Source organism: Euprymna scolopes, chromosome 21, assembly GCF_053919585.1.
Source record: "Euprymna scolopes isolate OS-2025 chromosome 21, ASM5391958v1, whole genome shotgun sequence".
Taxonomy (NCBI): Eukaryota; Metazoa; Mollusca; class Cephalopoda; order Sepiida; family Sepiolidae; genus Euprymna; species Euprymna scolopes.
In genome coordinates, this window is record NC_136502.1 from 73,759,344 (window position 1) to 73,784,889 (window position 25,546).

General features: G+C 32.4%; 1 protein-coding gene across 1 annotated transcript in view; it reads left to right on the forward strand.

The window, feature by feature from the left end:
- LOC145242851 (protocadherin Fat 4-like) overlaps positions 1-25,546 on the forward strand; it is a 74,180-nt gene that overhangs the window by 2,667 nt on the left and 45,967 nt on the right. The window contains exons 2-7 of the mRNA XM_080105967.1: positions 4,756-7,231; positions 8,462-8,609; positions 8,984-9,362; positions 15,159-17,613; positions 18,213-18,360; positions 18,658-19,054. Coding sequence (XP_079962093.1) covers positions 4,757-7,231; positions 8,462-8,609; positions 8,984-9,362; positions 15,159-17,613; positions 18,213-18,360; positions 18,658-19,054 — 6,002 coding nt within the window. The 5' untranslated portion in view covers position 4,756. The remainder of the gene's footprint in view (positions 1-4,755; positions 7,232-8,461; positions 8,610-8,983; positions 9,363-15,158; positions 17,614-18,212; positions 18,361-18,657; positions 19,055-25,546) is intronic.

Genomic DNA, 25,546 nt, shown 5'->3' on the forward strand with positions numbered 1-25,546 from the left:
ATAAAAACAAAACTAATTTTTTTTTTTTATTACATTTTCACCCCAAACAAGGCAAATTGCCACTTTGGTGTAGGGAGCTACTATCAGGGGCAACAACTACTGGGGTACTATGTAAGGATTTGGGCAGCAAGATGTCGGTTCACGTTACACTTGAACTTCTGCACGTCAGTACTGTTGGGGAAGCAGGGACCTGGAATGGAATTCCACAGTCTAGCGGTTCTGGGGAAGAAACTATTGGAGTAAAAAGATCTTTTACATCTAGGGATCTCTATAGTGTGGGGGTGGGATTTAGCAGCCTGTCGGGTTTGTCGAGGGTGCTCACGTCGTGGGGGCACAAGTGATTGCAGTTCGTCAGAGCATTCACCACTAAAATACTTGTAGAAAAGGCAGAGGGATGCAACATTTCGTCGATGGGACAGAGGCTGAAGCTTAGATGCCAGTTCAGGGCCTATCAGGTTTGCGACTCTCTTTTGAACCTTGTCAAGGAGCGAGAGACTAGTAGCAGATGCACCAGCCCAGATGTGGCAGCGATACTCCAGACATGGGCGAATGGTGGCCTTATAGAGGTACAGGATACTTTCGGGTGTTAGTAGTTTTCTAGCACGGTAGAGAGAGCCCACCTTTCTTGCAGCAGCCCTGGCAATGCCTTCAATGTAATTGTTCCAACTCATGTTTCCTGTGAACGTTAGGCCAAGGAGCTTGAAAGATGTACTCTCAGATAAAGAGTCGTTGGCCATTGCTATGGGTGGTAGAGAGGGTTTCTTGTAATTATTGAATGAAACTAGTTTAGTCTTGGCAGCATTGAACGCGACCAACCACTTTTGTCCCCATTCCACTACAGATTGGAGGTCTTCCTCTAGTGTTTCTGCCATTTCTTTAGAAATGTGTTCATTCGTCTTCCTGTCGTGCCTGCCATAGAGTGTAGTGTCATCAGCATATATACCCATCTCAGAGGCAATTTTGTCGGGGAGGTCATTTATGAATATCAGGAACAATAGAGGTCCAAGGATAGAACCCTGGGGCACCCTCGCATTTATATCATATTGTTTAGATGTACGACCGTCGAGGACAACCTGGATTTTTCTCTTATCTAAGAAGGATTTAATTATGTTAAGTATTCTACCAGTGATACCGTATGATCTGATTTTCCTGAGGAGACCCTCATGCCATACCCTGTCAAAAGCCTTAGATATATCTAGAGCTACCGCTCTGCCCTCCCCCGCTTTGTCCAGTGAATGGTATATACGTTCAGAGATCACAGTTAGGATGTCTGCTGTGGAACGGGCTTGTCTAAATCCATATTGTTTGTCAGTCACTAGTTTAGCATCTGTAAGATGATGGACTAGAGCATGGTTAATTATGGTCTCAAATATTTTGGCAAAAAGTGGGAGGAGGCTAATGGGGCGATAATTTGATGGGTCTGTCCTTTCGCCAGAATTCTTGAATACTGGTACAACAGAAGCAGTTTTCCAACAGCCCGGAAAGCAAGCTTCATTAAGGCATTTGTTGTAGAGTTTGGAGAGAACTGGAGCTACTTCGGCTGAGCACTTTTTTAATAGCACAGCTGGGATAAGATCGGGTCCACATGCTTTTGAAGTGTCAAGGTTTTTTATGATAGCATGCACCTGAGCAGGGGTGGTTTTCAGATCGTCTAGCGTGGCGTCTGTCCGCATAGGAAAGTCAGGTCGGGGGTGGTTGGAAGGGTCCAGTGTGGAGTTGGAGGCAAACCGACTGGCAAGCATGTTAGCCTTGTCGGTTGCTGAGGAGACAACCTCGTGATTGTTGGTTAGTGGGGGAATTGTTGATTGCCCATTATTTACTACACTGTTGTAGATTTTCCAGAAGTCTCGAGTTCCTAGTTTTTGTGCTTCGATGCGCTTTTTAGTGGTTTCCGTAAATTCTCTCTTAGCTGTCGCTATTTCTTTCTTAACGTTATTTCTAGCTTCTATATACTTTAGTCTGTTTGAACTGGACTTATGTCGGTTAAACCTACGATATGCATGCTGCTTTTGAGCAATGGCAGTTGCACAAGTCGACATAAACCATTGAGGAGAGTGGGGCTTACTATAAAATTTCCGCATGGGAACATGCGCTTCGATTGCAGTTTTGAACCAGTCAGTGGTCTCGTTTGCACATTGTTCAGCAGGGAGAGAGAAAATATTTCTCCATGGGGCATCTCTAATTAGTTCCCTGATGGCTTCCCAGTCAGCCTTTTTATAATATCTCGTTGTTTTGAGCACTGGCTCTTCAGTTTTGGCTCTAGAGTTTAGGGCGATTTCAACCATTATCACTGCATGATCAGCGTTCCCGAGTGGGCTGTGGGCCTTCGTTATGCAGTCACCGGGAACTGTGGTCAAAAACAGATCTAGAAGTGATGCGTGTTGTTCTTCCTGGTCAGGGAAACGGGTTGGAAACGTAACAATTTGTGATAGGGAGTGAGATATAGTGAAGCTATGAGTTGTGCTGCCCGCTGCATCTGTGTAAGTTCAATAATTCTATAACAAAATAAACCAAAAAACTTTTTAATAACCATTAAATAAAAAAAGAAAGATTGAAAAAAATGTAATAAAAAAGAATACATGCTTCGAGAAATATAAGCATAAGAGAAAAACGTGAAGAAACTGATTTGCCTTGTCACCGCTTCCAGTAGCAGCCATGCCGGAAGTTAGAAAGTACATTAGCTGACTATAACTGATATATATTAACTTTCCTTACTCACTATATCAAATTTTAAAAACAATTTAATTCTAATTGAATAAAATGAATTAAAACATTAAACCCTCTTCAGCTGAAAATCAACAATAGATATTCTGATATTTACACTATCTTATAAAATATTCCAAAGTAAAATAATAACTAGCAAAATATTAATACTGAAACAGGGTATTTAGTTAATTTTGTATGTATAGCAATAATAAACAATTAAATGAGACATATTCTTACATATATTTATTATTGCTATAAAGATCTATTTTAGAGGATATCAAGCCTTTTGTGTGCAAAAGCTGCTGTCTGGGATCGAACCTGTTCTAACTCTAAGAAGTTGATTATACATGTCATTAATTATTAGTGGCCTAGCAAGGGAAGACAACCAAGCAAAAAAACAAAAAAAAAAAAACAAAATTAAGTAAAATTCATCTCACCAAAGCAGCAGGCTTTTTGAAGATTATAATACTATTCTTTGGTTAAAATTTTATGACAGTTGATAAAAAAGAACCTATATTTTAAAACCAATAAAATATGCTCAAATTTGCCAGCATTTGTATATATATATAGTGTCCTGGCAAGCCAGCTTCAGTTCTGCTGCTTTGGAATGAATTTTGCTTAGGATTTTTTTTTTTGCTTGATTGTCTCCCCTGTGGCCTTGCCAGGCCACTGATATGTATATATTAAACTGTAAACTTAAAGAGAATATAATTATTAATATATATACTAGCATGGGTGGCTGGCGTTGCCCGGGTGTTTGGAGGTGTGTGTTGAGCAAAAAAAAAAAAAAGTGTTAGTAGAAAGGCAGGCTGGAACCCGTACGGCGAAGGAGGAAAATAATGTGAAAAAAACTTAACGTCTTTGTTGTTACGACTACCGTCAAAACGGAAGTGACGTAGGTTAAAATTAAGGCTAGACAATCAAAAAGAGGGGATGACTTTCGAAAATATTGACGAAAAAAGCGACCCCTCCCTGTAGAAAAGTGCCCAGTTGAGGGTGAAGAAATTAATGTGTTTTTAGCCAATTTTTCAGTATTTGTCATCTGAAAGGTCAAGCTTCAAAACGATACTGATCTTGTGAAAATCAATCACCTCTGTCGAAAGGTTTAGGCAGACATGCAAACATACATATATAGATTTATATATTTGTAGCTCAAATTTTCGACCCAAACTGATTAAAATGCTTGCCCTATCTCTAAATACCCATTATGTAAAATTTTAAATGTTTAGATTAGAAATTGTCTGAGTAATTTGGTAGAGACCGCAGAGGTCAAATTTTTTAAAACTTTGATCCCTATTATGACCCCTTAACATTTATTGTTTTGAGCTCAAATCAAGTTATTAAGTTAGATCCATGTCCAATATCTAAAATTTCAATTGTTTATACCCAAAATATGCGGAGGAGTTTGGTAGAGTTCTCAAAGGTCAAATCGTTGAACTTTGACCCCATAACAGCGAAATGTCTGGCCGAAAACGGATTACAAAAATTCCCCCAAATCTCAGTACCCTGTATATCAAATTTCAAGCCTGTAAACTTAAATGGACAGAGTTATTGCGTAGGGAAATGTACAGACACACAGACAGACATGTTCACTTATATATATATATATATATATATATATATATATATATATATATATATATATATATATATATAAATATAAAATAAAAAATGCTGTTTAGATTCTTAAACATATAAAGTTAAACATTCTGCAAACTTAGCATTTACATAAACTGACTTACCACTGGAAAATTCACAATTACAAAAGTGAATTCAATAATATAACTGATAAATAAACAAGAAACCTTAACTTCATTGTGAAATAGAAAACTGGGATCATCAGCTGTTTTCCATGCAGCTGTTTCAAAGATTTAAAAACAGTCAATATATATAGGGTGTTTTTTTTTTGTTTTTTTTTAGAGATGTCAAACTTTAAATTGACAGCTCTATTTCTTTTAATTGCAAATTTGTCAACTATAAATTATTTTGGGTTCAGCTTGTCTGATAATATTTAAAAGAATCTTTCTTTCTTTTTTTTTTTTATTTCAGGATGAAAATAAAGAATTTAAAAATTACAAAATATTACTTTGGTATTAACAATATTTCCATGATAGCGATCATCTATTTCTTTATGTCGGTTTTCCACTTAGGACAAAGTGTGGATCTAACATATAGTATTAATGAGGGTAATAGTCCAGGTACCTACTTGGGGGACATTGTGACTGATTCAAAGATCATGGATGATGTTCTTTTGGAAAACAGGCGATTGATCACATTCAATCAATTGCGACAGGGAAAAGCTGGAACTTCACAGTTGTTCCATGTCTCTGAGAAGAAAGGGAAACTTTTCACTTCACAGACACTGGATGCTGAATCTCTTTGTACCTACAATACAGAATGTTTCCAAATGGTGGATGTGGCTGTACGACAAGGAAAAACCTTTATGAAAATTATTAAAATCAAAATAATTATAAATGATGTAAATGATAATAAACCAGAATTTCCAGAGAAAAAAATACATCTTGAATTTATGGAGGGTGTAAAGAAAGGATTTCGAAAGTCTATTTCAAATGCAAAAGATAAAGACATTAGTATTTTGAATTCTCAAATCACATATGAATTAAGAGAAAAAAATAATCAACCATTTTCATTATCAATTCATAAAACACCTTTCGGAACTCCAAAATTAACAATTGTTGGTGAAGACACCTTAGACAGAGAAGAAAAAGATTCATATATTCTGCAAGTGATTGCAAGAGATGGTGGATTGCCACCAAAAGAAACTGTTTTAGATATTCACATTACAGTGAAAGACTTCAATGATAATGCACCAGTTTTTAGCAAAGATATTTATAATGTTTCCATTAATAACCAAGAATATGGTGATAAGCCTTTTGTCACAGTTTTAGCAACAGATTTGGATGAAGGAGAAAATGGAAAAGTTTCTTATTATATCAGCACAGAAACGTCGGAAAATGTAAAAAATCATTTTAGAATAAATAATTTATCAGGGGAAGTATTTTTAAAAAACAAACTACCTTCAAATATGAAAACAATATACAAATTATTTATTGGTGCAAAAGATGGTGGTCATCCACCTCTCAATGGATTAGCTGGAATTTTGGTCAATGTAATCAACACACAAAACAGACCACCTGAAATCTTTGTAACTTTCATGTCCGAGTCAACTGATAACACAGCTACTATACTTGAAGATGTTGAAATTGGTAGTTTTATTGCTTATGTTAAAGTGACTGACCCTGATGCTGGACAAAATGGACAGGTTAATTGTGAGTTGCACCATGATAAATTTCGTTTACAAAAACTAAGATCCAAAGAATACAAAGTGACATTGAAACACAAAGTTGACAGAGAAATGCAAGAGCACCATGATGTTACAATCAGCTGCAAAGATGAAGGATCTCCTCCACAACACAGTGATAGCAAGTTCTCCATCAAAGTCAAAGATGTCAATGATGTAAGACCACAATTTACAAAAGATACATTTAAATTCTCTGTGTTTGAAAATGAAAGTCCAAAGACGTCAGTTGGTTCTATCAATGCCACTGATCCTGATCTGGGAGCTGGCAGTAGACTCACATATTCTTTGCTTACGAAAAATGAAGACTTCCTACCTTTCAAGATAACCAGTGATGGCTTGATTTCAACAATCATGTCTCTTGACCATGAGTTCAAAGACATTTATAAATTCAACGTTTTAGTGAAAGATAATGGAAACCCTCCACTTGATAATAGCGTCAATGTCATTGTGCAGATTGAAGATAAAAATGATAATGCTCCATATTTTACCTTTCCCAGTGTGAATCCTTTCAATCTCGATGTCAAATATCATCCACATCATACAAAGAACATCACTCTTCTCAAGGCTGCCGACAGTGACAGTCAAGAGAATGCATTTCTCAAATATGAAATAACTGCAGGCAACGATAAACAGTTGTTTGCCATCAATCATTATACTGGATTGTTGTCTTTCACTCGCTTACTTGGCCATCAAGATGCTGGCTCCTATCACCTGCAGTTTATGGTCAAGGATAGTGGTAGTCCAGTTTTATCTGCAAAGACATCAGTCTTTTTGACATTGACAGTTAGTAACAATACCGCAGATATCTTAAATGCTGCCTATACGCACACTGATATCAAGATCCACCAGTATTTACTCATTGTCATTGTGTTGGTTGCAGTCACCGTTGCTATACCAATTACTGCTGCAATTTCCATCTGCATCCTTCGTTGCATTGATACCAGAAGTGTTGCACAAGCACATCCATTGGCTGACTCTTCCAGCAAATATTATCCCGAACAGGCACATGCAATGCATCCGTCTTACCAGACTACTTATTGGTCTGGTGTGTCTGTTGCTGTGCGAGCAGAACAAGATGTGCTTTGTAGAACTCTACCGGGAAGAGGCAGAAGGCCACAACATCGTGCAGATGTCTCAAATGATGGACGTAGAAGTTCTGCGCTGGGAATTAAAGTACAGACAGCAACTGAGGTTATCTATGAGGTAAATATATTATTCTTTCTTTCATAATTCATAAATTTCTTGTTAAATTATACATTAAATAAATACTGATGTCATTATAAGGTAGGGACTGCTTTCTTTTTTTCATAATTCAGTTATTTATAATTAAATAACCGTATTTTATTAGAATTTTATTGTTATTTATTTCTCCATCTAAGATAAAAGCTCCTATTATATTCTTCAATTAAAAAAAACTATACACCCTGCTGAATTATATATTTAGGTCATTATTTAAAAAATATTTCACATTAGTTGTCATCTGGGTTGTATATTATAATTTTTTAAATGCATTGTTGCATATATTGTTATACTTTGTCTCGGGCCCTACGTACTGTTCATAACTTCTCCTATGTGTGAATACACTTTATGTAAGATTGCAAATGTGTAGACAAAAAAATTGTCTGAGTAATTTCGTAGAGACAGCAGAGGTAAATTTTTTATAACTTGGACCCCAATTTTGAACCCTTAACATTTACTATTTTGGTCTCAAATCAAAATACAAAGTTTTACCCATGCTCAAGTTACCTACATCTAAAATTTAAAGTGTTTAGACTCAAAATTGATGGAGAAATTTGGTAGAATCTGCAAATGTCAACTCTTTCAATTTGACCTTTTGGCAGCCACATTTTCGCCCCAAAACTGATTAAAATGCTTACTGCATGTCTGAATACCCGTTATGCATAAATTTTAAATGTTTAGACCAAAAATTAGCCGAGTAGTTTGCTAGACACTTTGATCCCAATTTTAAGCCCTAACATCTATTTTTTGGGGCTCAAATCAAATTAAAAAGTTTGATCCATGTCCAAGTAACTTACATTTAAAATTTCAAGTGTTTAGACCCAAAATTGGCGGAGAAGTTTGGTAGAGTTTTCAAAGTTCAAATCGTTGAACTTTGACCTCTCGACAGCAAAATTTCTGACCGAAAACTGATTAAAAAGATTTTTCCAAATCTCAATACCCCTAATGTCAAATCTTGAGTCTCTAGACAGAAAATTGACAGAGTAGTTTGGTAAGGAAATGTACAGACAGACATTTCCATTTTTATAGATATATAGATTGTCAAAAAATTAATTACAACAATCATAAATGAAAATGGATATCACGTTAAATGCTATTTCAGTCCAACATTTAACTTTATATGATAGCTATAATTCAAAGGATTGAAAATATTTTTATATTTTAATGTTTATCATGCATTTGATATGTTGAAAGGAAATCCGAGGTGCAAGTGGTGGAAAAAGACATGAAGATAGAAATTGTATGGCTCCTGCTTTTCATCCTGATATGGCACCTGCGTCTAACTTAGAACAAGAAGATCCCTATGTTGAAAGATATGCAAATCATTGTCAAAATGTGCCAGGTAAGTAAGAATTACTCAATACATACTTTACATAATTGATTATCTCAGTTTCTCTTTTCATCATCTCACAAAGGTTGAACACATTGCTGAGAGGTTAGAGTCAGAAGTTTATAAAAGCTGAGGCACAGATTTGATCCCACCTACTTTTTTATTGCTTAATAGTAAATAACTGAGTATTAATACTGCTGTGAAACTGTTACATATTCGAAAAGAGTGGTGTTCTTTGTGCCTATCGAAAAAGTGAACCTTTGTTTTGCCTTCAATTCGTTCATAAGTGTAGAAGGTTATTTTGATTTTAATCATTTTGATCCCAAAGATGAAATAAGCAGAATATTTAATATTTTCATATCTTATTTATCATTGATTTATTTCAGCATCTGAAACATCAGATTATTATGAACCACATTCAGCAGAGAATATTCATGAGGAATACACAGATATGAAACCTTCATTACAGACATTCATGTCTCCTGGAGATACAAGGACTCTTCCAAGACGGATGTATAAGGCAGATGCTGACCCTAACTCCGACTATAGGCAGTGGGGTAGTCTGAAGAAGAACGCAGCAGATAGATGCACATCTGAAATGCAGTTGCATTTGCACAATGTTGATGCAGACAATGTTACATGTGAGCCTCAACAAGAACAAACACAATCAGAAGTAGAAACTATACAAGATGACAAAGAGATAGAAAACATTGAGAATAGAGAAAACCTTCAACAAGATTCTCCACCAAACACTCCAACATCAATGCATTCAATACAAACATAAAATTACAATCAATTATTTGGTACTTTCCATTTCTTAACAATTGTTTTATATATAATCTTCAAATAGAATTTTAGGATTAACAAATATTATTCATATCAGATCATAGAAATAAAAAACCCCGTAGCTAAACTTTTATTTTGAAAAGATACAACATTTTTTAAACTACTTTATTTTACTCATACTTCATATAAATTAAAGCTGATAACAGATTCAATAATCTTTTTTTACAATTACTGGAATCACTATAATAAATTATTTTTCCTTCTCTACAGTTTGATCATATGTCTTTTTGATAAGAAATGATTTTACAACAAACAAAATTACAATAGAAAATATTCTCCAGTCTATTATTATACTTATGAATGACATCTAAAAGATCATTTACTTATGTAAAAACGAACTTATTCTGTAAACAGAGTTGTCAAAAAAAAAAAAAAAAAAAAAGAGAAATTTTCAAGAGGGAAAGAGTGTGAAAGGAAAATGCAGATTTACAATAATTGAAACACATTCTATTTTAAATTCATTGATAAAGCAAAATAGAACATATCTCCATTAAATCTTTGTGCTGAATATAAACAAATAACTTATTGTTTTTTGCAGAAACATTCAGAAAGTAAAGATTAAAAAAAAATATTTGGTACTGAATTTTGTAATACTTTAACAGTTAATGATTACCTGCTTCACAGGTTTTAAAGCAGCTAACATGGTTGAAATAATAGTGAAAGATGTAAATAGTTAATAATTTTAGACCACTTTAATATTTTTAAATGTAGAAGCAATAAACATTAGTTTAAATTCCATTGATACAAAATTAAACATAATCAGTCAATTTGTATTTAATTGATAAAACAGGTAACAGACATAATTATCATAAGACAAACGCAAAAGAAATGATTGAGTAATCTCAGTGTTTTAACACTTTCGATTTAAAATATTTATTATTTATACAAAATCAAAACATTTTTTTTTAAATCCGTCACAAAGTAGAATAAAGTTAAAACTAAAGCAAAATATTGTCTGTAATTCAAAATAAAAAGAAAATACTTGCCTTTTTAAAAATAATTACATTTGCTTTGTTTGAATCAGAGGCATAAGCCGCCATGATGCATGGGAGAGACTTGATAGGATTTTGGCTTTCTTTCTTTCTCACATATTAACATACTCCCCTTTCTACATATAAACACACACACACACGCATTGTGTTTAACATACACATGTACACACGTGTACCCAAAAGGAGGCTAACATTGTGTTCATACAATAGCAGCAGCAGTAGCAGCAGCCAGGCTGTACACCAGGATACAAATACATATCTTGTGTGTTTCATACATTTCTGCTTCATCAACACGACATTGCAGGTTAGTTGACATTCATTTTTATAACTTTTTCATTTCTATCTTTTTTGGTTTATTCATCTTTATGTTTTGGTAAATTAACAACAATTAAATACAATTTTAAACAATTTTATATCCAATAAGTTTTTTTTTTTTTTGACATAGAAAATTCTAACTGATATTTTCACAATTTAATCAATTCACTGCTTTGCATCAACGTACAACATACAAAATATCTTACTCATGCATTTGGTATGTTCTGAAACTTTATATTAAGTTTTATTATTAAAATATGTGATAAAGTATATAAATATTATTGAAAATTTTTAATTAATTGTAAAGAAGATTATTCTAAATTCAATTATATGATTTTTAAAAACCAACCATTTTCAGCCACATCAAGGTGGCATAATATATAAGAACTGAAATAAAAAGTCTTGCAATTGTTGTTAATAATAATAATAATAATAATAATAATAATAATAACAACAACAAATAATAATAATAATAATAATAATAATAATAATAATTTATTATTATTTGGTATAATTTTATGTACATTTTATTTTAATGAAAAAAACAAACAAAAACGACTACACATTGAGAGGAGAAAATTAATTTTATCATCTCATTTAAATTTGTTTTATAGTTCTAATCTCATATGTAGATGCTATCTTTGAGATTTAACTTTTATTATAACAGCATTGTATTTTTCTTGTGAAGCTCTTAGCAAATTACATTATAATTAACCTTTTAAGGAGAATTACAACGGAAGATTTTTTTGTGATATAAAATTATAATTTCTTTGAAAAATATGTTTACTTATGAGTGTCATCTAATTGATTACTACTACTACTACTACTACTACTACTACATACATGCATACATACATTTGAAATTAATTGTAGCTAATGAAAAATTGGATGCTTAATTCATAAGTGAAATGCGAAAATGGAGAAAATGATGGTCTGATATTGTTATATGTTGATAATAAAAATAATCAAGTGCACAAGATTATTATATAATATGCATTATTTTAAAAAGGGTTTAATTAATAATTCTTACTGAATTAAAGGAATTAAAAATACAAAAACATTTTAGTCATAAATTGAAAGGGGAAATAGATATTCTGATATTTAAATTCTCCACAAAAAATTTCCACTTATGATCTAAAACGTAAAGAGAACACCCAGACATTATATGGGAAAAGTGACAAGACCATAATGAATGGCTGAAAAAACATGAAAGACATTCAGCCTCTAAGGTTTTCCTTAAACTTAAGAAATAACTAAAAGTCACAGGGAGCAAGGTCTGGACTATAGAGGAGCATCTTCATCAAATAATCTGTGATTAGGATGGAATTGTAAACTGATGCATTGTCCTGGTGGAAATGTCACTGGCTCAATTTGAAGAGTGCTGGTCTCTTCAAACGGAATCTCTTCCTGAACTCCCTTAAAATCTCAACATAGTATTCCTTGTTAACTGCATATCCAGTGGGAACCCAGTGCATGTAGATCATGCCCATGCTGTCAAAAAAAGGGATCATCATCATCATAAATTTCTGGGTGGATTTGCTCTGTCTGAACTTGTTGGGAACTGTCTCTTGATCTGTGGGCCATAACAGTAGATCTAGCTTTCATTGCAGGTCATCAGAGCATCAAGAACTGCGGGATCTGAATTGATCAGCTCGACCATCTCCCTGCTGTCATGACGTCTTTCTTCCTCATCTTCTCTGAGCACCCTTGGGACAAACTTCACCCAAATCTTTCGCAGCTTCAGTTCCTTGCGAATAATTGTGTGTACAGTTCCCACACTGACATCAACTTGTGCATCAACTATAGACACACACTGGTCCTTATGCATGAAATTCTTTATTTGGCCAATCAACTCTGGTGGTCTGACTTCCTTACTCTTACCACACCTCTTATCATCCCTCAGAGATTTCCTGCCTTCCTTGAATCTCGTATGTCACTCAAAAACTGATGCTCAATTCATGCAAGATGGTCCAAAAGCAGTCTGAAGCATTCCATGTTTCTATGTCATTTTTTTCAAGTGTAAAACAGAATTTTATTACATATTGTTCTTCTACAGTGTCCCCCACATCCAGACAGCATTTTTGAAATTCACCAGCTGTAACAATCAGACTTTAGTAGGGTGTATTCCAATTCCTGCTGTAGCTGTTCATTTGAGCCTAAAATCATAAAAATTGGTCAGTCAAGATATATAGCAATAACATACTGCATTTTCAAGAGTCTATGATAATTTAAAATGATTGTACAAAAAAATCTGCAAAATTATGTATGGCACCTTGTGCATAGATTAAAAGATCTTGAATAAGGTAAAGGCTGTATAAGACATCCAACAAAATTGTAATGTAAAGACTGGAAATGATAGCTAGAGAACAACTTCTGGCTGAAATAAGAATACAAAGTGGCACTTTCCATAAATACTATGTTTATCATGGCCATTATGCACTCAACAACATACTCAAGAAGTATAATGCTGGATACAAATTTAGAATGATAAATTTAGACTGAAGAAAGAAGAAACCACCTCATATATATGGATGACCTAAAGCTATTTTTAAAAAACAAAAAGGAATTGGAAAAGTTGATAAACAGCCATAATCTTTAGCCAAATGAAATTTGAAATAGAAAAATATGTATTACTAGAAATGAAAAGAGGAAAACTTGAGACAATGAAATGCATAGAATTACATAAGCATGAGATGAGGGTACTTGGCAAACATAAAATATACAAATATCTGAAAGTAGATGCCATCAAATTGAAAAATATAAAAGAAAACATTAATCAATAAGGCATATCTCCAAATGTCTCCGGTATATGTATATGAATAAACTGTGTGGTCATAACGACTATTTAGAATCAGAGATGTAATATTTTATTCTTTCATAAAGAATGCAAGTAAACATATATATGTAGTTGTAATATGTAATGTTTTTAATAAAAAATACTAAACCCATTTGTTTTTCTGATTATGCACATTGTTTCTAAACTGAGGAAATTTTAATTTTGCTTCAATTCAGTTACATTCGAGGTAGCAAGGTTTTTTGTAAGAATAACAAATGGAAGTCAGAAGTATCAGTAATAAAATTAATAGAACCCTCCAAAAAAATTAGAAAAAACCTTACTAAAGAACATATTTCTCCAAATGTCTGTGGTATTTGTATTTAAATAAAACTCATGATGCTAAATGTTGGAAAAATAGAAAACTAAATAATCCTGAAGATCTGTTCTATTAATTAGATTTGTAAAAAATTCTTCTAAACTGAGAAATTTTCTATAAGTAATATAGTAAGTAAATGAAAAGCAAACAGCTTTTAAGAGTTGGAGATGTAATATTTTATTCTCTGACAAATCAATTTTTCATATTTAAATATTTTTTATTTAATATAATGATTCTATTATTGTTTTTATTTACATTGGATGCAATATAGAATATTTCTAAAGTACATAATATTATTTATTCTATGAAGAAATTAGTTTATTTTGTTGTGAGAGCATGAAATACTACATATTGTAACTGGACAATCAATTAAATTTAAGGTGTTTGTCTTATTTAAAGAAGTGTGTATGAAAATATATTGTCTTCAAAAATAAAAAAAACTATAAAATTTTCTTAAGTTTACTTGCTTGTTAGCGGAAACATGCATATGTTCATTTAAACTGAATGCAATCACTAAATATACATATTAATCAGTTGCCAGAATTAAAGAATAAAAATACCAGAATTGTGGAATGTAAAAGTACTGTAAAATTTTTTTCACTTATATGAACAAAACTGGTGCAATGTATGTACTCTCTCTTCAGATGTTTTTAGGAGAGGTAAAAATATTGGAATAAATGTAATAAGTTTTGTAATAATTAAAATGTGGAAATATTTTCGAGAAATTAGCATTGGTTTAATTTCAGTAAAAAAAAAATGGTGTTTGTAATTTTCCATAACTGCTCAATTAAACATGAAAATCGAGACCATTTTATTATGTAGAAGATAATACAAGGCTTTTAAAAGGGTATTTTAATAATCCCCACTGATTAAAATGAGTTAAGTTTTAAAAACATTCAGTTGAAAAAGAAATGGAGAAAATACATATACATGAAGAAAACATTTGAAACAATAATAAGAATGAGAATAGTGATAAAAAATAAATAGTTTTCGTTTAAAATTAAATTGTACAATACACAAGCATTTTGAAGAAAAATGAAACTTATGCATCAGAAATTGTTTATACTGAACAAAAAGATCATCATCTAACACAAATACTCTATTAGTTTGGTTTCTAGGCCTCTAAAATTAAAAAAATAAAAACAAAATAAAAATAAATTAAATATCTAAATCTGATAAAGACATAAAATTCTTTGCTGAAAATATTTTAAAGAATCTATTTTCTTTCATTTCAGAATGAAAATAAAGAATTAAAGAAATACATATTATTTCTTTGGTATCAACAATATCACTATGTTAGTGATCATCTACATTTTAGTGTCTGCTCTTCACTTGGGGCAGAGTGTTGACCTGACATACAGTGTTAATGAGGGTAATAGTCCTGGTACCTACCTGGGGGACATTGCAGCTGACTCTCATATCATGAATGATGTTCCGTTGGAAAACAGGAGGTTGATCACATTCAATCAATTGCGACAAGGGAAAGCTGGAACTTCACAGTTGTTCCATGTCTCTGAGAAGAAAGGGAAACTTTTCACTTCACAGACATTGGATGCAGAATCGCTTTGTACCTACAATACAGAATGTTTCCAAATGGTGGATGTTGCTGTACGACAAGGAAAGACATTCTTGAAAATTATTAAAATAAAAGTAATTATAAATGATGTCAACGATAATAAACCAGAATTTTCAGAAAAAGAAATATACCTGGAATTTATGGAGGGTGTAAGCAAAGGATTTAAAAAATCAATTTCAAATGCAAAAGATAAAGACATTAGTATTTTGAATTCTCAAATTACATATGAGTTAAGAGAAAAAAATAATCAACCATTTTCATTATCAATTCATAAAACTCCTTTTGGAACTCCAAAATTAACAATTATTGGAGAAGAAAAACTAGACAGAGAAGAAAAAGATTCATACATTTTACAAGTGATTGCAAGAGATGGTGGATCTCCACCAAAAGAAAGTGTTTTAGATATTCACATTACAGTGAAAGACTTCAATGATAATACACCAGTTTTTAGCAAAGACATTTATAATGTTTCTATTAATAACCAAGAATATGGTGATAAGCCTTTTGTTACGGTTTTAGCAACAGATTTGGATGAAGGGGAAAATGGAAAAGTTTCTTATTATATCAGCACAGAAACATCAGAAAATGTAAAAAATCATTTCAGAATAAATAATTTATCAGGAGAAGTATTTTTAAATAACAAATTGCCCTCAACTATGAAAACAATATACAAATTATTCATTGGTGCAAAAGATGGTGGTCATCCACCTCTCAATGGATTAGCTGGAATTTTGGTCAATGTAATCAACACACAAAACAGACCACCTGAAATCTTTGTAACTTTCATGTCCGAGTCAACAGATAACACAGCTACTATACTTGAAGATGTTGAAATTGGTAGTTTTATTGCTTATGTTAAAGTAACTGACCCTGATGCTGGACAAAATGGACAGGTTAATTGTGAGTTGCACCATGATAAATTTCGTTTACAGAAACTAAGATCCAAAGAATACAAAGTGACATTGAAACACAAAGTTGACAGAGAAATGCAAGAGCACCATGATGTTACAATCAGCTGCAAAGATGAAGGATCTCCTCCACAACACAGTGATAGCAAGTTCTCCATCAAAGTCAAAGATGTCAATGATGTAAGACCACAATTTACAAAAGATACATTTAAATTCTCTGTGTTTGAGAATGAAAGTCCAAAGACGTCAGTTGGTTCTATCAATGCCACTGATCCTGATCTGGGAGCTGGCAGTAGACTCACATATTCTTTGCTTACGAAAAATGAAGACTTCCTACCTTTCAAGATAACCAGTGATGGCTTGATTTCAACAATCATGTCTCTTGACCATGAGTTCAAAGACATTTATAAATTCAACGTTTTAGTGAAAGATAATGGAAACCCTCCACTTGATAATAGCGTCAATGTCATTGTGCAGATTGAAGATAAAAATGATAATGCTCCATATTTTACCTTTCCCAGTGTGAATCCTTTCAATCTCGATGTCAAATATCATCCACATCATACAAAGAACATCACTCTTCTCAAGGCTGCCGACAGTGACAGTCAAGAGAATGCATTTCTCAAATATGAAATAACTGCAGGCAACGATAAACAGTTGTTTGCCATCAATCATTATACTGGATTGTTGTCTTTCACTCGCTTACTTGGCCATCAAGATGCTGGCTCCTATCACCTGCAGTTTATGGTCAAGGATAGTGGTAGTCCAGTTTTATCTGCAAAGACATCAGTCTTTTTGACATTGACAGTTAGTAACAATACCGCAGATATCTTAAATGCTGCCTATATGCACACTGATATCAAGATCCACCAGTATTTACTCATTGTCATTGTGTTGGTTGCAGTCACCGTTGCTATACCAATTACTGCTGCAATTTCCATCTGCATCCTTCGTTGCATTGATACCAGAAGTGTTGCACAAGCACATCCATTGGCTGACTCTTCCAGCAAATATTATCCCGAACAGGCACATGCAATGCATCCGTCTTACCAGACTACTTATTGGTCTGGTGTGTCTGTTGCTGTGCGAGCAGAACAAGATGTGCTTTGTAGAACTCTACCGGGAAGAGGCAGAAGGCCTCAACATCATGCAGATGTCTCAAATGATGGGCGTAGAAGTTCATCCCTCGGAATTAAAGTGCAGACGGCCACTGAAGTCATATACGAGGTAAGTATATATTTTTTTCTCCTCTCATCCATCATTTTTAACTAGCTGTATCAACACCAAGGACACAATAAATTTTTTTTAGTTTTTAACTTTTATTTGTTTTCTTATTCAACTTAAAGTAGAAACTGTTATTATATTGTTCAAAATAAAATGAATTATATCTATTGCTAATTTTTATTTTCATAGCTTGCTATTTTAAAATGTTTCATATTAGCAGTTATCTGATTCAAACTAAGTCATTTTTAAATAAATTGCAATGAAGTGCATTATTATATTGCCACCCTGCTACAAATTTTAATAGCAAATTAGAAGCAAAATTTAATGTCAGCTTAAATGCTATTTGTGTCTGATTTTTAAATAAATTGCAGCATATTACTTTACTATATTGTCAGAAATAAACTACAACAATAGCAAATAAAACTAGCTAGTCAGTTTGATGTCAGCTTAAATTCTATTTGTGTCTAATTTTTCAAATCTTAGAAGATAACTTTACATGTTAGTTTATTTTTTTCAAGAAATTAAAAATGTTTTTGTATTTTAATGTTTATCATGCATTTCTTAAAATTTTAATGTTTATCATGCATTTGATATGTTGAAAGGAAATCCGAGGTGCAAGTGGTGGAAAAAGACATGAAGATAGAAATTGTATGGCTCCTGCTTTTCATCCTGATATGGCACCTGCGTCTAATTTAGAACAAGAAGATCCCTACGCTGAAAGATATGCAAATCATTGTCAAAATGTACCAGGTAAGTAAGAATTACTCATTATATATGGTTTACATTCATTTATGGTTTAGACACATAATGAATTATATAAATTACACTTCATCTCACAAATGAACACATCGCTGAAAGGTTAAAACAGGCACATTATCATTTAATTGCAGATTATTGATTGCTATTTCAATTACTGGACTGAAACTCTATTAATATGGTTGCCATTGACCAGGATCGATTAATTTGATTTTAAAGAAATTTGATATTTATTGCTATTATACCTAATTGGTTAAATGACTTTTCCTTGTCCTCCTTGATTCATTTCAGCATCTGAAACATCAGATTATTATGAACCACATTCAACAGAGAATATTCATGAGGAATACACAGACATGAAACCTTCATTACAGACATTCATGTCTCCTGGGGATACAAGGACTCTTCCAAGACGGATGTATAAGGCAGATGCTGACCCTAACTCTGATTATAGGCAGTGGGGTAGTCTGAAGAAGAATGCAGCAGATAGATGCACATCTGAAACGCAGTTGCATTTACACAATGTTGATGCAGACAATGTTACATGTGAGCCTCAACAAGAACAAACACAACCAGAAGTAGAAACTATACAAGATGACAAAGAGATAGAAAACATTGAGAATAGAGAAAACCTTCAACAAGATTCTCCACCAAACACTCCAACATCAATGCATTCAATACAAACATAAAATTACAATCCATTATTTGCTATTTTCCATTTCTTAATAATATTTTATATACAATCCTCAAATAGGTGTTTAGGATTATAAAAATATTATTCATGTCAGTTCATAGAAATAATCAATCATTTAAATTAATAATCAGTTAATTCTCATATTACATAACTAAAAGTCAATAGTCACTTAAATAATTCTGAAAACAAAAAATGCAGGTACACCATTGTTAATATTTTCCATTATTTATAATTTATGTAATAGAAATAAGAAACCTCTTTGAAAAAAATCAAGTAATCTATTGAAATTATCATAATATATTTTTTGCATTGATCTATACGTACATTCTGAATGAAAAGTTATCTATTTAATCTCGATATAAAAACGGATTTAGAGCAAAATCTCAATTATGTAGCTGAATGCTATTAGTCACTTGACAGAATTAAAAAAAAATAATAGCATATATTTTCAGATAATTTATTTTATTTATGCTTGTTTTGTAGAAATTGTAACTGACAATTTAATATTTTTTATATCTTGTTGAATTATTACAAATAATTTTTTTTTCTTGATTGTAATCTTATATGAAAAACTCTAAGTTTTGATAAAAAACGATTTTACAATTCAAACAAATTTGTAATTGTAGATTTTCTTATTTATTATATGAATGGCATTTGGAAAAACATTTATTAATGTTAAAATATGAACGTACCTTTTAAGCATGATCTTATCAGGAAGAAAAAGAAATTTTGATGATAGAGAGAGGGAGAAAGAGATTTTACTCCCATATTTAGGCAGGACAAAATTATTTTATTTGAGAAAGTATAACATTCCTTTACATCTTTTTCATCTAGTCTAGAAAAAAAATTATTTTTAGTTTGCATTAGAATGGTTGCAAAATTAAAAGAACAAAGTAAAAATCTATTTCTATGGTATTCGAATAACTTTGGAATTCTTTTTTTAATGGTGAGATGTGGATTTACAAAGAAATAAAATGTAGATAAGCAAATACAGTACATTAAAATTAATATTAAAATCATTTAATGAGTTTATAATTAACATTATTCCATAAAAACTTGTATTTTTACTGAGTATTGTTCAAATAGATTAAAAAAGAAAGGTTTCATGAAAACATAAAATGAAAATTATTTTAAAAATACAACTGTTACTAGTTTTTGCATACAAATTATTCATAAAGTCAAATGTTTCTTTATTAAACAATTTTTATTGAATTTTGTAAACTTCATTATTTTAAGGAATATTCTTTTTGTATGTTCTAAAGTGGTTAGCAAATAGTAAAAAAATTAAATAGTCAATAATTTGAAGATACTTTAATATTTTTAAATGTAGAAATAATAAACATGATCAATTAGTTTAAATTTTATAGATTAAAAAGAAACGGAGAGCTTATGATAATAAAGACAAACACAAAAGAAATGACTGATTAATCACATTTTCTATTAAAATATCAATTATTTATATTGATAAAATCAAAAAAAAAAATTTTTTTTCCAAAAATCCTTTACAGGGTAGATTAAAATTAAAACTAAAGCAAAATGTTGTCTGTAATGTAAAATAGAGAGAAGAAAATACTTGCCTTTTTATAATTTCATTTGCTTTGTTTGAATCAAAAGCACAAGCGACCATGATGTATGGAACAGACTTGATAGGACTGTGGTTTTCTTTCTTTCTCATATTAACTCTCTCCCACATCCACACATAAAGATACACACACTGTAACATACACATATACACATTGTGTGCCCAAAAGGAGGCTAACATTATGTTCATACAATAGCAGCAGCAGCAGCAGCAGCAGCAGAGCTCTACACCAGGATACAAATACGCATCTTGTCTCTTCATACATTTATGCTTCATCATTACACCATTGCAGGTTAGTTGACATTAATATTTTTAAAACTTTCTTTTCTAATTTCTATTTTTATGTTTATTTATGCTTGTTTTGTAATAAATTAATAATTAAATACACTAAAGTATTTTTACAATTTACACCAGTTTTCTTACAGACGAAATTGTAAATTTTATATTTTCAGTTTAATCAATTCACTACTTTACAATAAATGTACACACATGCAAAATGTCTGACTCTTGCATTTGATATGTTATACTAAGATATTATTAGGAATTTTATTATTAAAATGTGTCAAAAAGTCTACATAAAAATCATTGTGAATTTAAAATAGGACACATTGAAAAAATTTTTTCTAAATTTAATTACATGATTTTGGAGTACACATAATATTCAATGAAAAATGGCATGTAAGAATTAGAATAATAATGAAAGATTCGTTGTGGTAGTTATAGTAATAATAATTTGGTATTATCCTTGCAGTAAGTTTATTTAAATGAAAAACAAAACAACCTAATTGTTGAAGGAAAAATTCTAAATGTTAACATATCATTCTAATTTAATTAAACCAGTTTAACATGGTTGTTGTTATTATAAATCATACATAGATGCTTTCGTTGGATATTTTCATTTTCCTCTCAATGCATTGTATCTGTTCTTGCAAAGATTAAAAAAAAAATGAAATTATTATTAATCTTTAGAGAAAAATTACGATAAAAATGTTATTTTTAATTTAAAAAAATTAATTATAGGATAAAATTGTAATTTTTCTGATTGTTATCTAATAATAATAATAATAATAATAATAATAATAACTAGCAGAACCTGTGGAAATTCCACGATAGTTGAAAATTACAAAAAACACACATCAATAAGAAACTTATCACAAAATCAAACAATTACATTGAGGTTGGACCATGCACGATTAAAGACTTAACTAAATTATGAAGCTCTGGATCTCCAGGTCCTGGTATCTCTGCTGATAATTGCATCGATTTGTTGAACTGTTCTGATCTTATCCTGATTTTGCAACATTATGATCATGTGATAGTCCTCTTTTTTGAAATTCAATAACATCAATATTTCCAGTACTTCTTGTTTTTTTTTTTTTAATTACATTTTCACCCCAAACAAGGAACATTGCCACTTGATGTAGGGAGCTACTATCAGGGGCATAAGTTACAGGGGGAGCTATATAGGGAATTGGGCAGCAAGATGTCGGTTCATGTTACACTTGAACTTCTGTATGTCAGTACAGTTGGGGAAGTAGGGACCTGGAAGGGAATTCCAAAGTCTAGCGGTTCTGAGGAAGAAACTACTGGAGTAGAAGGCTCTCTTACATCTAGGGATCTCTACTGTGAAGGGGTGGGAATCAGCTGCTTGTCGGGAGGTATTTACGTCGAGGAGGTACAAGTGCTTGCAGTTCATTGGACCATTCACCGTTAAAGTACTTGTAGAACAGGCAGAGGGATGCAACATTTCATTGATGGGACAGAGGCTGAAGCTTAGATGGCAGTTCAGGACCTATCAGGTTGGCGACTCTCTTTTGAACCTTGTCTAGAAGCGAGAGACTAGTAGCAGATGCACCAGCCCAAATATAACAACAATACTCCATACATGGGAGAATGGTGGCCTTATAGAGGTACAGGATACTTTCGGGCGTTAGTAGCTTTCTAGCACGGTAGAGAGAACCTACCTTTTTCGCAGCAGTCCTGGCAATACTCTCAATATAATTGTTCCAACTCATGTTTCCTGTGAACGTTAGGCCGAGGAGTTTAAAAGATGTACTTTCAGATAAAGAGTCTTTGGCCATTGCTATTGGTGGTAGAGAAGGTTTCTTGTAATTATTGAAAGAAACCAGTTTAGTCTTGGCAGCATTGAATGTGACCATCCATTTTTGTCCCCATTCGACTACAGACCGGAGGTCATCCTCTAGTGTTCCTGCCATTTCTTTAGATATGTGTTCATTTGTTTTCCTGTTATGTCTGTTATAGAGCGTGGTGTCATCAGCATATATACCCATCTCACAGATAATTTTATCAGCGAGGTCATTTATGAATATTAGGAATAACAGAGGTCCAAGGATAGACCCTTGAGGCATTTATATCATATTGTTTAGATGTATGACCTTCGAGGACAACCTGGATTTTTCTCTTATCTAAGAAGGATTTAATTATGATAAGTATTCTACCAGTGATACCGTATGATCTGATTTTCCTGAGAAGATGTTCATGCCATATCCTGTCAAAAGTCTTAGATATATCTAGAGCTACCGCTTTACCCTCCCCAGCCTTGTCCAGTGAATGGTATATACGTTCAGAGATTACAGTTAGGATGTCTGCTGTGGAACGGGCTTGCCTAAATCCATATTGTTGGTCGGTCAGAAGTTTAGCATCTGTAAGGTGATGGACTACAGCTTGGTTAATTATGGACTCAAATATTTTGGCGAAAAGTGGGAGGAGGCTAATGGGGCGATAATTTACTGGGTCAGTTCTTTCGCCAGAATTCTTGAAAACAGAAGCAGTTTTTCAGCAGGCAGGAAAGCAAGGCATTTGTTGTAAAGTTTGGAGAGAACTGGAGTTACTTTGGCGAAGCACTTTTTTAATAGCACAGCTGGGATGAGGTCAGGTCCTCATGCTTTTGAAGTGTCAAGATTTTTTATGATAGCATGCACCTGAGAAGGGGTGATTTTCAGATCATCTAGTGTGGCATGTGGCATCTGTCCGCAAAGGAAAGTCAGGGAGGGGGTGGTTAGCAGGGTCCAGTGTGGAGTTGGAGGCAAACTGACTGGCAAGCATGTTAACCTTCTCGGTTGCTGAGCAAACAACCTCATGATTGTCGGATAGTGGGGGAATTGTTGATTGCCCATTATTTACTACACTGTTGTAGATTTTCCGGAAGTCATGGGTTCCTAATTTCTGTGCTTTGATGTGTTTACAAATGCAATCAGAATTCAAAGTAGAATTTAATTGAATTTGAGGCAGCAGTTATCGTTTGTTGTCAAAATCTAGTGTAATATGTATGAATTAATATGAAGTTAGAAATAAAATAAACGATGATGTAAAAATAATTATACCTCTTAAGACAGTAAGACAGTGATGTGAGAGGAGTGAGAGAACTTAATGAATAGAGAGTGAAACTGTTTGCTACCTTCTTTGTGGTAATACATATTTGAGAGAGACAGTTTGTTCAGAATAAATGTACTAATTTTTAAACAGGAATATAATGTATGCATAGTGTTATAAAATATACTTTAGGAACTGCTATAAATGATGAGTGTGAAAGATATTTTTAAAGAAATATTTAGTTGTTTTTCTATTGAAACTGTAGATGAACAGAAAAAGTCAAAACCATTTTATTATATAGATTATATTAAATTCTATATTAGATCTACTTAAGAAACCCTTGTCATGCAATATATGTGCTACTTCTTGGAGTTGTTTTATTCTCTACCTTTCTCCTGTCTATAATTTTCTGTCCTTATGGGTTAAGCCATACCAGATTTTTTATTATCTAGCCTTAATTTTAGTGGACAGAATGTCTCATTGTTTTATATTTTGCTACACTTACATAGACACAGTTCTTGGTCATGGCTTTTTCTGTGTACTTGACTCATACAAAAGAATTGTATTGCCCCTGAATACTGCCTGGATGTCACATGGATTGGATATTCTCTGATTTTTTTCAGAATGGTAGACAGACTGCAAGGAGTTTTCAAGTAGTGTCCTTTAATGATTGGAGCTGATGTCATGCTCTTTGGATAGTCATTTTGGCATAAAGTTTTTTTTTAGGCTGTCAAGCTCTTTTTTATATGCATTGGTGTTACTATATATTGTTTTTACTTGATGATTGTTGTTGCAGACAACAGAAAATTCCTTTCTTTACCTTATATGGATGATGGAAAAATTATCTCATAGTGCAATTGAGAAAAGTGCTAAGTTTAATCATTTATAAGTGTCTGTCTTTTGGAGGTTGATGGTTCAATCCTCAGTAGGGTAATACTAAGAAAACAATTACAAATCATTTAAAATTTCCACCTAATTATGACTGTCAGAACAAGATCAAGATTAAATGAAGGTTTCAAAATTCCATACAGATTCCAGAATTGGAAATATAAATTCACGAGTTTAATGAGTTACACCTGAAGAAGGTTGGAGCTTACATCAGCCAGCATGTTATGAGAATAACATTGTAAATGAGGACAGTAGTTCCAATAAATCAAATAATCATTCCTCAGCTCAAAATTTCCAAAGCATAATATTGTTTTTATTTCAATTTTCAGATTTTGGCAAATATCTTCATTTTTATGTAGATCTATATTTACACTCAAAACTGTAAAACTGTGATAAAATTTGTTTTATTTTTATAACCTCCATTCAATCCATTTTTATTTATTTACTTTTATTATAGTAGTCACGACTCATGGCATAAACAATAAAAAACATATTTTATCTTCTCTTTACCTCTGTTTTTTTTCTATCACTTTTTTCTGTTACTGTAGAATCAGCAGTAGCCACGGCTGCTAGGCTGTCAACACTCATGGGTGCTGCTGATTTGAAACAAAGTTAACAATCTTTTTGTTTTATATAAAAATTAGGTTTTAAATTACTCATTCATATTCAATAAAAAGAATTAA